Source organism: Pinus tabuliformis, chromosome 4_2 (assembly GCF_031772625.1).
Source record: "Pinus tabuliformis cultivar Carrire ecotype Pingquan chromosome 4_2, CPIR1, whole genome shotgun sequence".
In the NCBI taxonomy this organism is placed as follows: Eukaryota; Viridiplantae; Streptophyta; class Pinopsida; order Pinales; family Pinaceae; genus Pinus; species Pinus tabuliformis.
In genome coordinates this window covers 614,482,303-614,500,946 of record NC_142304.1, presented here as the reverse complement: position 1 = coordinate 614,500,946, position 18,644 = coordinate 614,482,303, and the positions used below count along the sequence as shown (strand labels likewise).

The 18,644-nt window shown below is 37.7% G+C and overlaps 1 protein-coding gene across 1 annotated transcript; it reads left to right on the top strand.

The window, feature by feature from the left end:
- The first annotated feature begins 16,775 nt into the window (after nucleotides 1-16,775).
- On the top strand, nucleotides 16,776-17,643 carry LOC149170816 (uncharacterized). Its single transcript, XM_089427368.1, has one exon. It carries the CDS (start codon nucleotides 16,870-16,872, stop codon nucleotides 17,317-17,319), a length of 450 nt encoding a protein of 149 aa, XP_089283494.1. The 5' UTR covers nucleotides 16,776-16,869; the 3' UTR covers nucleotides 17,320-17,643.
- The last annotated feature ends 1,001 nt before the right edge of the window (nucleotides 17,644-18,644 follow it).

The following is an 18,644-nucleotide window of genomic DNA, read 5'->3' as shown; positions in this document are numbered from 1 at the left end:
TGAGTGAGAAACTAAATTGGTGTAGAGTACCGTTATTTATGTACAGGGACCTATTTGTACACATGGATTTGACGGTTAAAGTCTACAAAATTATACATATTCTAAACCCCCTAACCCCCTCTAGTGTCTAACTTGTAACCTGTTAAAAAATAACGTTTCTAACGACATGCTATTAGAAAAAACCCATATACCTTCACTCTATATAAATATCATAAACAACATAAATATAAATATAAACCTATCCCTTTCCTATCATAATAAATAAACATAAATATAAATATAAACATATCCCTTGCCTGGCATGTACCATAAAAAAGTCGAAGCGCTACGTATATATAGCCAATCCTGCTCTCCGCTACTAACGTATCAGGAAAGACCAGCTCTTTGCGGCGAGACAAACAATCATCCTCCTTTCGTCCTTGCAACACCGTTGTGTTCCGTGTTCGAATCTCCGGGCAGTTTCTCGATCATGACTGAGGGGATGCTCAGGAAACGCAACCCTGAGCTCGAGGCTCTGCCGGAGTCCATGATTTGTTGTACCGTGCAATGTTCGTTGTTTTTTCTGCATAAAGGAGTTGAAGCATTTTTACTTTTAAAGGGGAAATTTAATTCTTTAAAAGGTATTTTCTGTCTGGTTTTGAATTTCTTCTTTAATCATCGAATTCATTGTTTTAGAAAAATCTAATGGCCTAAACTTCCCCTCATCGAAAGTAAAAGTTTAGATGCAGTTCGTGAAAGTTTAGATGCAATTAGTGAAGAAACATTTGCGGGGCATAGTGAAGCATTCAGAAATGGCACTTATAGAAGCCAAACAGTTACATGAATGGAAAAATAGAGACGACAAAGCTAGGTCCATTATCAGACTTTCTCTTTTAGATTCACAGTTACATCTTGTATATCTCACTAAATCATCTAAGGAAATATGGGAACAAAATTTTCCATAAAGTTGCAACTATTTAGACTTAAAATGAATGAGGAGACAAGGATGTCTAGTCATGTAAATAATTTAATGTCTCTTTCATTTCAATTACCTTAAGCATGTGCTAGGGTGGATGATGAAGATGCAAAAGCCACCTTATTCAATAGTTTACCTTCAAGTTATAGTAATGTTGTCTTCACTTTGAGTCAAATGTCTTCACAAAAATTGGATGAGACAATTGCAACACTTTTGGCAGAGGAAAAGAGACTAAAACCAAAGGATACAGAAAGAAATTCTCAATTAGAAAATGCATTATTTACAAATACGAGTATGAAAAATAAAAATGCAAATAAAAGTGAACTTGAATGCTACTATTGCAAGAAAATTTGGAATACATCGTGGAATTGAAGAAGTTGTACCAGTGATCTGTTCAAAGGGAAAGAATCATCAAATATAGCCACATATGAATATTCATTGAATTTTGATGATGAATTCAATGAAGAATTTGAACCTCTCAAACTCTTTTAGAACAACTGTGGAAAGGATCAAGATGGATGGTTTTCGAGATAGTATGGCAGTTATGGATGAATTCAATGATTGTGTATTTCTTTTTTATGGGTGGCTTCCATAGCTTTATGTAATGTAAGCATTAAGACGAACACTTGCAGTTAATGCTTACATCCTATATCTGTGATGTTAGTTTATGAGTTGTTGGTGATGTTTTAGAATTTAACTCAACCTCCCCTTCTAAATTAGGAATAAGTAGATCTTACAAACTCTATATTATAGAGTAATGGCTAAATGTAATGTGTGTTTGTTGATGAATACACCTTTTTGTGAAATATATGAGTGTTTTCGATCATTCTTTACTTATATTCCTCTTTTACATGATTTATTATTTTTCTAATTACACTGCAAGGAATCTCTGTTGCTATGAATGTTGATCATTGTAAGATACCATTGAGCCTTTCTTCGTTGTCCATTCCTTGAAACTGGACCTATGTAGGCATGGTTTTATTACTTGCTAGAGGAATTTCTTGTCTATACCTTGGATTGAGACCTCTTAGCATACGCACAATTTTGTTTTTTGAAAGAGGAATTTCGTTTTCCATTCCTTGGAACCATACCTCATAGCGTAGGCATGGTTTTTTTTCCTATTAGAGGAATTTTGTATCTGTATTGCAGGTCAAACAGTGAATAAAGTTTCATAACTCCACATCTTTTGTTATACTCCTTTGCTTGTCTAGAGCCTGGATTTTTGGCCATGAAAATGATGCAGGATGAGTGTGTGGCTATGGTAATCTATATATCCAAGGCCATGAAACTGATATTTCTTCTTTCAACAATGTTCTCTTCAATAACATAATTAATTATGAAGCTTTCTATGCATGAAATATTTACATAAAGGTGGTAAGGGAATCATGAAAAAATCTTCATATACCAAGGCATTGCACACCCTTTTGATCCAAGTGGATATTGGTTTCCAACCGCCTATTCCACTAGCTCAAAGCACAACTCTCCATCCTAGAAAAATCTCTACAATTTTTATGTTCGTAAACTTATAAGGCCATTTTGAGGCCCTAAATAATGCTTTCTTGATGTGGCAGGGCGTAAATGATTACCATATTCTTTGGTCTAATCTGAGCCAATTTGGAATGTGTAATTCTTATCTAGACCTTTCCAATGGGCTACCTAGTGCGCCAAATAGTGATTGTATGCAAAAGTTACAACCTCGCAAAGTTGACGTACCAACTAACTCCATTAAGGCCTGAAAAGATTTTGGTATTTCATCTTTTAGGGTAATTTTTTTGGAACTTTAGGATTATTTATTTATGTTAAAAGGACATTGTTTCAGTTTGTTTTAATAGCTTTTGAAAATGCACGTTGTTACAATCTCTCTCTATTTAGAGATAGCTATCGCCATTTTATCTAGTTTTCCTTCTACAATATTCTATTTTTTCATTTTAAAATAAAATTTGGGTTTCCACTACATGTTATAATCTATGTTATATTTCTCTATGTATGGCCAATTTAGTTTACTTTTTTCATTTCATTCCATTCCTTGTACCTCCCATAACAATGGTATCATAGCAATCTTCTCCTTGTTGTTTCTCAGTGCATGTCTACGATGAGGTTAGGGCACAAAGGTATGGCCTGAATATTTTTCTTTTAATTGTGCTCAAAATAAAGCAATAATAAATGAAAAAGAACTTCATGATATGATTCAACCCATAGCCAAGGCTGAGGGAGCCTAATTTGAACCTTGTAAAATAGTGGGTTCTGATACCTTTGTATTGATATATATAGATTACATCGAAGACCATCTCTTGGGCAGAGTTAGTATTTGTTTACAAGTTATGCATTCACTTACAAGTTGTTGTGCCCGTAGGCATGTAGTTTACGAATGTTAACGAGAGTTTCCTAGGGCTGGTCAAGACCTGCAGTTTTCCCTAAATGTCTTCCAACCTTTCATTTGCAGTAGCCTCCATTCCCACCACAGGGAATTTAGCGATGAGGGCTACATGTCTTTGAGAATAGTCAAATTCCCTAAAAAAACTTGAGTGGAACCAAGGAGCTACTTGCAAAGTCAACGTAGACTCTGGAACTCTCAGCGTGTGGCAGGTGAAGTGAAAAATTATCAGAAGTCTACGCCAAGCCTGTGGTAGGTAATGGGCGCATGATCGCCTACACTGCCCTCATTAGGGGAATTTTGAGGTCTAAAATGGGACTCCTACGAAACTTGTACAACCAAAATAAACTTTATAAGAACCAGTAGGATTCAAGATGATGATGTCAACCAAGTCAGATGATTCACCATTTTTGGAGTACAAAAGTAAAAAGATAATAAAATAATAAAAGTACTTTTCCAACTCGTATTTTCAACTTATCTCCCTAAGGTTTTACTCAAATTTTGAGCGAGAGTACTCGTTGGATGCAAAAGTTAATTCCTCATCCAAGGAGTACCCATGTTGTATACTTTCAATGGACTTTGGTACATGAAAAATGAGAAATACATGAAAACACGTGATTGCAATCACATTTTCATGTATTTCTCATTTTTCGTGTAGCAAGGTCCTTCAAAAGTATGTAACATGGGTACTTCTTGGATGAGGAATCAAATTCTGCATCCAACGAGTGTTACCGCTTGAAATTTGAGTGAACCAGTAAGGAGATAAGTTGAAAACACGAGTTGAAAAAATATTTATTTTATTTTTTCCCACTAAAATTTAATGATGTAATCTAATATTATTTTATCATTTCCACTATTATTTTATAATTTCCTTAGGAGGCCCATTTTAGACCCAAAAACTCCCCTAATGGGGAGGAATTCCCTACCTAAGGGCAAGGAAGGCCCACGGGCTAGAACCTGCTTAATGAAGCTAACACCCAAGCTCAGGAAGGGTAATGCCATGAAGCGCGTTGGATCACCGCTAGCATAGCATCGAAGTTTTGGTTCATCTGATTCAAAGGTCTACCCAACCTCTGAGAGAGATGCGTCCAAAAAAATTAGTTGTAGAAGGCCTGTCCAACGGTAAAATATGTCGGTGGATCGATCACGAAGATCCTCTCTAGATTCGTTACATAAAGTAGGACCGAGGTCCTCTAGTTGATCCATGGTCGAGATCAAAATGATCTTGGTCATAATGTGAAGGGACCGAGTTCTATGCTTAAGGCGAAGGATTAGGAAGCCTTATCATTTCACTTATTCAAACCCTAAATATGCAGACACCTCATTGATGCACCATATTTTCCCTCAAACACGATTAGACGATGACATGAGGACATGGTTGGAAGACATGGAAGGGTTAGTTGTTGTTAATGTGAATTGTTGGGATGACGTCAACCAGTATGAATTGGCTAACATTCCATCTCGGAAGACCTATGATTGGTTGAAATGTAAGCGACATTGTTTTCCCAAAGGAATAAATGGGAGTTAAGGAAAGGGTGTCAGGATGATGTGATAGATGACGTGCACCTGACAATGTTTCTATTGGTGGGTGGGTTGGCCCACAACCTACATAAGCCCGGATGTATAACCCATAAGAATAAAAGGATGGTGTAATGGGGAAACGCCAGGCAAGGCTTGGCAGGATGATGTAAAAGTGAATACGTGATCGGGTCCACACTGGTGTTGTTGCGCCATTGGTCGGGGACTAGCCCACTTGCTATGTTATCACAATGATATGATCCTGACAAAAGAAAACAATAGAGAGGATCCGCGAGGGACGAATCAAGGTAAGATAAGCGGGTTGAGGTGGCATGAGATGGATATGGTGGACCAATCGGAAAGAGACCATATGGCCTCGCCATCCATGCAAGCCCGGTAAGTGAAACTCGATGGGAAGTAAAAGGGTTCTTTCGGTAGTGCGTTGGAAGGGACTAAAAGTGATGACGAGGAATGATTGTGTGGTCATCCGTATGAGCCCAACAGAGCTCTCATTGGAAGAGGGAGGACCCATAGAGGTGTAGGTTTTAACCCCATACAAAAATTACCTGTATACGAATTCTAAAACACAGAAAATAAACAATGCGAGAGCATAACACATAAAACACATATACACAGAGATTTTCCACTGGATCCCAAAATCGAGACTACCAGCTTGATTTTTCATTATGTTCCTTTCAATGTTACAATACATATTTATAAATGCCGAAGCATCCAATACCATGGACCGAAAACCATCCCGTCCAAAACCATGTGCGAGAATCATGCACAAAACCATAGGTGGTTCCGCCCAACCTAACATAGTGTCCAAAACCAAAATTTTCCTGGGTGCTGCCCTGGACACCATAGAGTGGGGTTACCTGCACCCCTCAAACCCCCTGTGACCTCCCTGCTACGTAATCAGCGCAATGAAGGGGGGGCTCCGCCCCTCGTCTAACCCCCCAGTTAACTACATGGGATAGTCGTGGAAAGAATATAACACAACCCAACATTTTCCCACTTGTTGTTTTCTTTCCACAGGGGGCCACAAGAGAGCTTAGTCATTTACCAGCCCTGTAACGCCCACTGTTTCTCTACACCAAGAAAACTTCTCAGAGCTCACAGATTTTGTCAATGCTTATGTAGTATTTTTCAAAGTGTCCACCTTTACCAGCAACACCTTTTTGTCTTCTATCATATCCCTCACAAAGTGATACTGAACATCAATGTGCTTTGTCTTGGAATGATATGCATGGTTCTTTGCCAAGAAAATTTCACTTTGGTTGTCACAATCTATCCTTATAGCTCCCTGTGCTAACCCCATACTTGAACACAATCTCTGCAACCAAACTGCTTCTTTGCTTGCATGATTGGCTACCATGTATTCTTCCTCTGTAGTTGATAGTGACGCTACCGATTGTTTCTTACTCATCCAACTGACTGCACCTCCAAATTGGTTAAACACATACCCACTTGTAGATCTTCTCTGATTTAGATCTCCAGCCCAGTCTGCATCAAGAAAGCCACGAATATCCAACTTTCTATCCAATCCTGGTCTTCCTTGGTAGTATAAACCATAATCACTAGTGCCACACAAATACCTGAAAACCCGCTTCACTGTTGTCCAATGCTCCTTTCCTGGTTTTGACATAAACCTGCTCAATACTCCCACTACATGTGCAATGTCTGGTCTAGTATAGACCATTGCATACATCAAGCTACCGACTGCACTTACATATGGAACACGGGACATGTCCTCTTCCTCTTCTTGTGTCTTGGGACACTGTTCAACAGATAACTTTACACCTATAGGAATAGGAACCTTCACTAGTTTACTATCTTTCATATTAAACCTCTACAGTATTATCTCGACATACTTCCTCTAGTTTAATGAGAGCTTCATATTTTCTTGGTCTCTTTTAATTTCCATGTCCAAAATATAGTTTGCAAAACCAAGATAAATAATTTGGAGGACAATTGGGTCTTCAAATCCTGGATAATTTCTTTGTCATTTGCAACAGGCAACATATCATCCACATACAAGACCAGATAAATAACACGGTCACCAACTAATTTAAAATACACACAATGATCTGCTTTGCTTCTGGTGAAGCCAAGTCCCTGTATAAATGTATCAAATTTCTGATACCACATCCTTGGTGACTGTTTTAACCCATACAAAGACTTCTTTAACTTGCATACCAATTCTTTCTTACCCTTCACCGCAAAACCTTCAGGTTGCTTCATGTAGATCTCCTCTTCCATATCCTCGTGAAGAAACATTGTCTTCACATTCATCTGTTCTACCTCAAAATCAAAAGCAGCAACAACAGATAATAGTAATCTAATAGAAGTTATCTTGGTAACAGGAGAAAAAATATCGCCAAAATCAATTCTCGGCACCTGGGAATAACCTTTTGCTACCAACCGAGCTTTGTATTTCTCCACCTTTCCTTCTGCATTTGTCTTCTTCTTGAACACCCATTTGCTGCCAATGGGTTTCCTTCCAGCTAGAAACTCCACCAGATTCCAAGCCTCATTTTAGTGCAAAGATGCCATTTCATCAACCATGGCCTCTTTCTAGATTATTTCATCCTATGAATCTACTACTTCCTTCGTAGTTCTCGGATCATCATCAGTAATAGATAAATCAAAATTTGAACAGAAAGCAGATGGACTATACCTTTCTGGTTGCCTTCTTTCTCGAACTGATCTTCTCACACCCGGGGTTTGTGGCTCTTCATCTTCTGATTCCTCCTCTGTTGTAGAGTCTCATTCTTCCTCCTCCAGCTCAAACTCTATCTTCTAAGGTTCCTTTTGTTGGACTTTATGTTTAATAACATCTTTCACCTCTCTGAACACCACATCTCAGTTGTACACGACCTTACTTGTTACTGGGTTCCAAAGCTTATAACCCTTTAAACCATCCTTATACCCAATAAAGATGCAATTTTCAGATTTACTATCCAACTTTGTTCTTTTCTCCTTTGGAACATGTACATATGCATCACATCTAAATACCCTCAGATGTGAAAGAGAGGGTTTCTTACCAGTCCATATCTCTTGTGGAGTCTTATCATCCAATGCTGATGAAGGTGACCTGTTGACCAGGTAACAGGTAGTCTTCATCCCCTCTGCCTAGAATTCATGTCCTAACCCGACACCATTTGAGCATGCTTCTTGCCCTTTCCATCAACGTCTTGTTCATTCTTTCTGCAACTCCATTTTGCTGAGGTGTATATGGAGTAGTCTTCTGCCGTGCTATACCACACTTACAGAATTCTTCAAATTCCTTACTGCAAAACTCTCCACCGTTATCTGTCCTCAGCACCTTTATCTTCTTCTTTGTCTGGTTTTCCACCAGAGCCTTAAATTCTTTAAACCTGTCAAAGACTTCAGATTTCTTGTTAAGGAAATATATCTATGTATTCCTTGAGAAGTCATGTATAAATGATACATAGTACACATACTCACCCAGTGATGGAACCTTCACAGATCCAAACACATCACTGTGCACAAGCTCTAATATCTGTTTCGCCGTCTTACCACCAGAGGGGAAACTCACCTGATTCTGCTTCCCATATACACAATTTTCACATAAATCAAAATCCAGAGAGCTAGTAGTCATACCTTCTACCATACCTTTACCAGGAAGTATTTGAAGGCCCTTCTCTCCAATATGTCCAAGCCTTTGATGCCACAGCATGGTCTTCTTTCCAGAGACCGCTAGATTTTCTGCTCCACTTTCAGGAACCACAGAATTGTTTCACCCATCAACAACCGTGCTACCTTGCAGCTTGTATAAAGTTCTAATTTGAACTCCCCGCATCAATACCAATGCTCCCCGAACCATCTTGCAGGTATCCTTCTCGAACACTATTTTTACACCTGCATCATCCAACTTGCTTACAGAAATTAGATTTCTGGCCAATGCATGAATATGCAGAATACCCGGAAGTGTTCTAACCCTTCCACCTTGCAACTTCAACTTTACTTTTTTGTGACCAATGATTCTAGCCTTCCTATGATCCCCTAGGAAGACATCACCACCATCGTATTTCTCATACTCGCAGAACCACTCTCTATGGGGAGTGAAGCGAAAGGATGCACCTGAGTCAATCAGCCATGCCTCATGATCTACATGTGTACTTGAAGAAACCAAATACACATCCCCACCTTCATCTAAGGTGGTTTTTGCCTCTGCAGAAGGAGAATCATCAGATCCCTTTCCTTTGTCAGGAGCTTTATATTTACAATCCCTTTTGTAGTGCCATTTCTTTCCGCATTTCCAGCACACCACCTTTATAGGTTTTCTTGGAGATTTAGATCTCCCTCTAGATTTAAATCTCCCACTCGATGACTTAATTTTGTTTCTGTTCTGGGACCGTCCTCATACGGACAAGGCATCACCATTCTGGCTCTCCATATTTTTCCGTCTCATCTCCTCCGTCAACAAGGATGAGACTATTTCATCAAACTGCAAGGCATTTGCATTGCTACCTATTGCAATAACCAGACTATCCACGAATTTGGTAGAGAACACAACAAACTGATGCACTTATCTTCATCTGATATTTTAATATCAACAAATTCTAATTGACTTACCACAGTATTAAATGTGTTCAGATGCTCTGTCACTGAGTCTCCATCTTTCATCCTCTGGTTATACAACTTTTTATTCACCAGAGACTTAGATTGGTACAAAGTCCCTAACTTGTTCCATAAAGCCTTCACCGTAGCTTCCCCTGATACATTCAACAATACTGAATCTGAGACACACAATCGTATTGTGCTCTTTTCCTTCCGATCCAATTTCTTCCATTCTTCATCGGATACTCCCATTGGTTTAGTACCTAGATCTACCGTGATCCACTGATATTTATCCACCAACAGATCCTCCATCTTGATTTTGCACAACTCAAAACTCCGACCATTAAATTTCTCGATCTCTATCTTTCCACTGCTCGCCATCTTCTTTCACCACCAGAATCGATCTCACAGATCTCCCACTGAACAGGGTCTACCACAGGCCTGAGCGAAACCCCTTAGCAAAAAAGGCATCGCCTTGAAGCCAAAATAGCTCTGATACCAAATGTGGGTTTTAACCCCATACAGAAATTACCTTCATACGAATTCTAAAACATAGAAAATAAACAATGCAAGAGCATAACACATTAAACACATATACATAGAGATTTTCCCCTGGATCCCAAAACCGGGACTACTAGTTTGATTTTTCATTATGTTCCTTTCAATGTTACAATACATATTTATACATGCCGAAGCATCCAATACCATGGACCGAAAACCATCGCGTCCAAAACCATGTGCGAGAATCATGCACAAAACCATAGGTGGGTCCGCCCAATCTAACATAGGGTCCAAAACCAAAATTTTCTGGGGCGTTGCCCTGAACCCCATAGAGTGGGGTTACCTTCACCCCTCAAACCCATTGTGACCCTTCCTGTTGTGCAGACGGTGCAACGAAGGGGGGCTCCACCCCCCCTCTAACCCCCCGGTTAACTACATGGGCTAGTCGTGGAAAGAATATAACAAAACCCAACAAGAGGGGCCCGTTGTCCATGTAAACCAAATGAAATGAGCCGACAGGTAACCAAGCGCATAGTTTGGGGACCGCCGGGAGAGGGACCGAGATAGATGACTTGGAGCCAATGAGTAGTTGATTAGTGGATTCAATAGTATGAATGTCCTAAGTGGGTTGGTGCCCCACAATCATGGGGGCTTTACTGGGAGATCAATACCATACCATGTGGGTTCATATTGGGGGATATTTATTGAGGAAAAAATGACACAATATATTGGGGATATATAGGGGGTAGAGGGTTTTTATATTGGAAGGTATAAAAAATGGAGCCCAAAGTTAATGAAAAAATATAAAGGGCAAATGTTAATGAAATAACGGATACCTACAATATCTAATGAAAGTAGGGGTTTTTAAATTGGGAAGGTGTATTGGGTTTATATTGCTAGGGGGTTAATTATTGTGATTTTTAGGGGTATTTTCCAATATGTAGTCAAATTAAGGGTATTGTTTAATATGCCACGAACACACGTGATATGTCATAGGTTCATTGAGTGAAGCCCCCGTGCCCATAATAGATTTGAATTGTCGATTAAGGGATGGGAAACTTATCATACTGCCTTCCGGGGCACCTCACTCTCTATAATACGATAAGTGATGAGCCCCCATCAGAATAGATTTGAGTATTCAGTTTAGAGGTGAGCAACTTGATCAAAATACCTTCCCGAGGAATCCCACTTGTTAAAGTACGGTGAGTGATAAGGTTTTAGACACCGTTTAGATGTCGTGAGAAGTGCTCCGAACTGTTGATCATGTTCGAGATAACAGGGAGAGAGGTTAAGCCTTGACCCTTAGTCATGTCCATAGAAATGGACTGGAGTTGTGGTGGAATAAGAAGGGGATTGGGAGCTCGACCTTAGCACCAAAACTTTGGCTGTTTCATGTAGAAATGAGGCCAGTGGTGTCGAGCAATTAACAAAGGGAATTCAACCCGGAGAGAGCTAATGAAGTCTAAGCGCCTATAGGCTTAGCCGGTGTTAGCATGGTAAATATGAGATCTCCATATAAGAAGAAATTAGTTTACTTAGAGATGCATCTAAACTAAAGAAGAAATTAGTTTACTTGGGAGCTTTGGATTTTGGAGGTCGGAAGTTTACACGACAAGGGTGGAACATTGAAAGTTTCTAATGGTGCTCTAGTGGCCATGAAGGTGACTAAGACATGAAACCTTTACAAGCTATATGTAATTATTGATATCAATGATGTAATGGTGAAATATAAGGATGCAGATAAATCCACTCATTTATGGCATCAATGACTGGGTTATATGAGCTAGAGAGGGTTGCAGGTACTGATGAACTACAAATTACTTCCAAATTTGAAATCTTTGAATTCATATTTTTGCGAACATTATATTATTTCCAATGGTTAGCATAAGGGTTAATGATTGTGTGTGGTTTTGGTTGAACGAATTTCCCTCCAATGCTTATGAATTAGAGATTCCATAAGATATTGGGATTTCAGAAATTTTCAACATAGTAGATATATATCCCTTTAGGAAGAAAAATAATGAACCTCTAGATGATGAATTCTAGACCTACCAATGGGAGGACCGATTTCCAAGAATAATTCAAAAGGAGATTGAAGCAACACTAGAAAAGAGGTTGACGAGGAGGACAAGAGGAAAAAAATATTTTGATTACTTGGTCAAATGGAAAAATTAGCTAATAAAAGATGTTAGTCGGATGAAAGTAGTACAAATTTCCATGTTTGGCATGGACGTTGAAGACCTGATGGATAAATATTTTCTTCCACCGAATTCCGATGCAAGAGCATCCTAGCAAAATATTTTTATTCACCAAAGGGAATGGTTCACTTTTGTTTTTTATCTGTTTTGTTACATTTGCTTAGGAGAATCTAAATTATTTAGAATGTTCTGTTGAAATTTCCTTATGGGACAAATGTAAATAATATATGTAGTGGAGGTGGTATTAGCTTCTAGAATAGGGACAGATGTAGGAATAAAATTAGGTTGTTAGTTACAACCTCCATTTCTATTTGGATATTTTGTTTAAGAGAGGAGGATAAGACCAGAGAGAAGAAGAGAAAAAATCCTAAGGCCCTCAGTAGTGTCAAGCATGTGTAATAAGATACAAAATCTATGTAATTTCCTATTTTACATACTACAATACCATCGAGTTATGTTTTTTTATCACTGTGTGTTTAATTTTTTGTTTGCACACATGTTCCTTGAAGAAGGGAGATGATTAAAACCTTATACTAATTGATATATGTCTAAATGTTAAATATTGTTAGGACCTCAATGAGAGTAAAGTAGTTGCAACGGTCGTGTTTGCAATGTAAATCTTTGTATCCCTAAGTTTGTGTATTTTCCCGAATAAAAAGTGCAGCCACAAGCAATAACTAGATCCCATATTGGAAAGTGAATGAGGTCATTTGTTTAATGAAAAAGTGTTGAATATAAACCTAACATAGTTCCCTCAATCAATTTCTTGGTGCCCTTCAATTTTCATTGAAACTAAAACTATGATCCCATACTGGAAAGTGAATGAGGTCATTTGTTTAATGAAAAATTGTTGAATATAAACCTAACATAGATCCCTCAATCAATTTCTTGGTGCCCTTCAATTTTCATTGAAACTAAAACTATGTCTCTTGAGATTATGTAGACTAAAACATGTACTTCAAAGAGATTCCATTGATTGGGAAGTTTAATACACCTTTACAAAAATTAATAAATTTTAAAAAATAATTAACATTAACTTATTAACTTATGTGAAATAAGTTTTATTATTCAAATTCAATCTAGCAAAAAATGAAATTTATTTATATTTATGGAAAAACTATTATTATGCTTCGACTCATCAATCTCAACTTTGAAGTTGCAATAAAACCATGCTATTTATTTATATTTATGGAAAAACTATTAGTATGCTTCGAGTCATCAATCTCAACTTTGAAGTTGCAATAAAACCATGCTCTCTATTGTTCGAAGTCTACTGTAAATAATGATGCCATATTTCTATGCCTAATTCTGTAAATAATGATGCCATATTTCTATGCCTAATTTTGAAGAAATGATGCCAAATTTTTATGCCTATTTTTGAAGATCTGATTCATTACGAGAGGTTAAAAAAGACTTTGAATAAATTTCAATCTCAATACATAAAGAAACATAAAGTAGAAACATCACCCCATATATCTAAATTTGTTTGGATACAAAGTTTAATAAAATTGTGGTATGTATTTCAGCCCTTAAGGAAGCCATCTTTTTCTTTACGATACATCAACATGTTCATACTTTTGCGTTTTTGGTGTAATGGAATGCCTTGTTCATTGCACTCTTGTATTCAGAGTGAATGGTAAAGTGGGGATGATTTGGCACGCAAGATATTCTCTCGTAAAGGATGGAGGCGTGTTTGCTTTATTTTTCTTTTTTGTACTGCCGACCTAATGAGACTTTGTCCCTCGATGTGATTGAATGCTTAAACATTGAATTTATTTTAGTTCAAGGTTAATGATAGAATATTGACGATTTGGCACACAAGATACAGGAGCATTCAGTATGGGGAGCGTGCGGTTCCGCATTTGACATTTAAATTTATTTTATTTCAAGGTAAATGTTAGAATATAGACGATTTGGCACACAAGATATAGGATCATTCAGAATAAAGAACGTGGGATTCCGCAAAACCAGAAATGGAGAAGCAGATGGGTGGAAAAAAGTAGAACAAATATGGACTGCACATTTTCCTAGGTGAACTTCAAAATTAACGGTGACAACTATGGTTCGTCTCATTTACGGGATATTTCTAGATGGAAACATATAAATGTGAAAATAATGTAGAAATAGATTTAGTTATGAGCGGTTGAAAGATGTAGTTGTGAGTAGTTAGGAATTGGTTACCAGAATCAAATTAAAAACAGAAACTCACAAACTTTATTGATATCTCTTTACTCAATTACATCACACTTATAGGCAGAAACACACAACTACTTCTGTCAACCAATTCCTAACTAACAACTGATTCTGTTCAACCGCTCCATAACTAAATCTATTTCTACATTATTTTCACATCCTCCCTTAATGGAGAAATGGATTTTCTACCATACCTAACTGAATTCTAGAACTTGTACTTGGAATATATGCTGTATTCTCTAGATTGCTCTAACCGCTCCATAACTAAATCTATTTCTACATTATTTTCACATCCTCCCTTAATGGAGAAATGGATTTTCTACCATACCTAACTGAATTCTAGAACTTGTACTTGGAATATATGCTGTATTCTCTAGATTGCTCTAACCGCTCCATAACTAAATCTATTTCTACATTATTTTCACAATAAACTGCCCTTTCAGGAACCCACACAAATCAAAAAGTTGAAAGGTGTAGATAGAGTTCAAAAGTCTTTAACACGAAAATGATTTCACCGATATCTTTTGCTTGGTGTCATTGATATGATCTCTATTAATAAAAGCCTCTATTAAATTGTCTTTTTCTTTTGGTGTGGACAGGGCCTATGGACTGGTGTTGTACTTTGAAATTCATAAAGATTAAATCTGATTGGTTCGATGTCACACCCCTAACGTCTGTACTTCACTCTTTCCGAAAGAAATGGGACCCTCTCGTTTACAAACTTATGCATGCGATATTTCAGCATGAAAGTTTGATCTGAGGCTATGGGGAATGTTTTCTAATTTCATCTCCTCAAAATTAGCTTATCACATTAACACTTTCTTAAAATATTACACTGGATTATTTATTTAATTTAAAGCAATTCACGGTGAGTCTTTTCTTAACCATCGTTTCGATACTAAAATTATCTTAAAATATTACAGTGGACACTATATTGAATTTCAGGCAACTCTTTAGGGTTTTTTCAATCAATAATGGATTATTTCTGATCGTCTCCGCTTTTTTCTATTTAAAGAAGCTTTAATTAAAGATTTAAAACATAAAATAGGAACAATTTGATTGAAATAAGCGTCTTCAAATCAATCAGCCAGAGCCGAAAGTGACCCACCTGTGGAAAGTTAGTGAGCAACCTTTCTTTTTTCGATAATACTTCGAAACACACCCTCGTGTGTGCGAAAAGTTAATCAACCAGCTTTTCTCTTTGTTATAATAATTGAAATTTATATATAATTTGTCAATAATAACAGTGACATTGCCTGGCAATCAGCCCCAACTTCGAAGCACCAAAAAGATACGTTACAAACGAATCACGATGGGTTAAATTATACTTCGTTTCCATCGAGCCACATGTTATCACGTTCGTGCAACCACTTTAAACGTTGTACGGTGAAGCCAACCAGTGGATCATCGTTCCCAAATCCCCAGTACTTCTAGAAGTTACACCGTTAGATTAGTCAAAGGAGCGAGATTATTAGGTGATGCACCACAAGCCGGCCACAACCACATACACCCCTGGATGTTGATCACCAGTTGAACGAATCTGGGCAACATCTCCTATTTTAGTTGTTTACTGGAATCTGCCTTCTCAAAGTCATTCCAACGTTAAAAAATGGACAGCTTTGCCGTGACGCAGACATGCTAGAAATATTTTAACTAGGTAGATATGGTCGACGGAACGAGTCATGCCAGCCGTCTCCAAGCTCCCATACTATTCACAGAATTTGAACTAATAATATATATGATATGATATTCAATTTGAATGTCACACTGAGTGAGAAACTAAATTGGTGTAGAGTACATTTGTTTATGGGACAAGGACCTATTTGTCCACATGATATTCAATTTGAATGTCACACTGAGTGAGAAACTAAATTGGTGTAGAGTACATTTGTTTATTGGACAAGGACCTATTTGTCCACACGGATTTGACAGTTAAAGTATACAATATTATACATATGCCCTGAGTGTCTAACTTGTCTAACTCGTTAAAATTAATGTTTCTCACGGTTAGTTTTTGTTGGCGAAGTTCAAGAGACTCCCGTTTAAATTTTATTGAGTACATGACCTGTTGTGGTGGTAGATAAAGGAGCAGATTTTCCAATCTTCTTTTAGCTACTCGCTCTTGCTAAAATCATAAGATCTTAATATTTCCAACTTACAGATAATTGAATGTACCCCTGATGTTATAGAGACAGCTACTAAAATGTAATTGAATGTACCCCTGATGTTATAGAGACAGCTACTAAAATTAATCTAGATCTCTAATAAATTAAAACTAGCGATTATCAATTACCAATTCACTATATACTTAAAAAAACCCTCACTCTATATAAATATTAAAAATAAATATAAATATAAACATATCCCTTGCCTCGCATGTACCATAAAAAGTCGAAGCGCAATGTATATATAGCCAATCCTGCTCTCCGCTACTAACGTATCAGGAAAGACCAGCTCTTTGCGGCGAGACAAGCAATCATCCTCCTTTCGTCCTTGCAACACCGTTGTGTTCCGTGTTCGAATCTCCGGCCAGTTTCTCGATCATGACTGAGAAACGCAACCGTGAGCTCGAGGCTCTGCCGGAGTCCATAGACGTCCAGGAGCGGAAACGCTTTCGCGGCGAAGAAACAGATCAGTTTCTTCATCTACTACAATTAGACCAAACTTTAGCAGAAGACGGCGAAGAAGATGAATTCTCTCCCAGTGAGGAGGTTGTAAACAGAGTCATGAGAAGTCTGGAGGAAGAGATTGCCACGACATGTTCCACTTCTTATCCTTCTCCTAACACAGGGTATGATTCTATGGCCATTGATATTTGTGGCATCCATGAAGGCCTAACCCGAGAGACGGGCTCGGGCGTTGATTTATGTTATCTCCTGGAGGCTTCAGACGATGATCTCGGAATTCCTTCGAGCCCCGTTTGGGACATAACAGAAGAATTCTGCCCATCTTCGGAGGAAACACGAGGGTTTGACGGGAAATCCAAATCTTAAATCGCTTTTTGAAAACTGGCACTTTGTGGACGAATTCGAAAACTATCAACTCTTCGAATTTTACGAGCATGCCTGGGATGCGACCCACCTTGAGGATCATCTGAACATAGATTTTGTCAGTCAGGTCATGTTATTTGATGGGGAAAATTTTTCTGCTGCTTGAAGACTGTAAATTGCCGACGGTTTTGAAGTTTGAATGAATGCAAGATTTCCTTACTTCTGTATAGCCGGTGCTTCAATCTGGTGCGGACCAGAAATAGCTATACGATACAGACAACATTTGTACCATTAAAAAATTCTTTCATATATTTTGTGTAAATTGTGCAACATAGTTTTTGACATTCTTACAAATTTGGTATCTGACATGGCGGATGAAGTTTCAACACCTTTCAGATTAATCTAAACTATGGTATACTTCATTCGAAATTCGTTTTCCTGGATTTCCCCGGAAGAAATTAACTTAAATATGATATCTGTCCAGAAAATTGTATGCCTAACATGTCAATTTAGGTGTGTTAAAAGTTTGTATCTCTTTCTTTTGTCCGTACGAAAAAAGCGGTAATTGTATTAATATCAGATGAGATTTACAGAAAAATATTGTCAGGCAACCCTACGCCATGATATAAAGATAATAACAATAACGAGTACTATAAAAAAGTCTCCATGAGACATTGCCTCCTAAAAACAGTGCAACGAGGGAACAGAAATATGAAACAGATGCAGAAATTTTGCTGATGTATCTTTATACAGTCCATAAAAACTAGAAAAATAGAAAACCATCCCTGTTGTAAGTTAAACACTATTTGCAAAGGAGAAATCTAGCTTCACAGAGGACACTGTGAGAAGCCCAGTGGCCCAGCAAAGAGAGAACAAACAGGGAGAGGTAGGAAAAAGATTCAGATTATGATCCTGGGAGAAAAAATTCCTCCATGTTATAAGTGATATTATCCATAAGAATGTCCATGTACCATATACCCGGCTGTAGTGATAGCCCTTTTTCCGATAAGCTGTCTGCTTGTACATTTTGAGATTTGTCCACATGTTAGATAGAGTAATCCTTTTGTGCTTTCCAAAAAATTCGATTCTTTTAGATGATTTTTTATGGAAAATTTCCCCAAAACATGGTCTATAATGATTTTAGAATCTCCATAAATATGGAGATCCGGTATGTTATTTGGATTTTAGAATCTCCATAAATATGGAGATCCGGTATGTTATTTGAATTCCAGCTATCTACTGATGGGATCCGGTATGTTATTTGAATTCCAGCTATCTACGGATGGTTCTGGTCTGATGCTTGAAGCTATGGATTTAATTTTATTAAA

Coding starts and splice junctions, on each gene's coding strand:
- LOC149170816 (XM_089427368.1), top strand. CDS start 16,870: ATGACTGAGAAACGCAACCGTGAGCTCGAGGCTCTGCCGGAGTCCATA.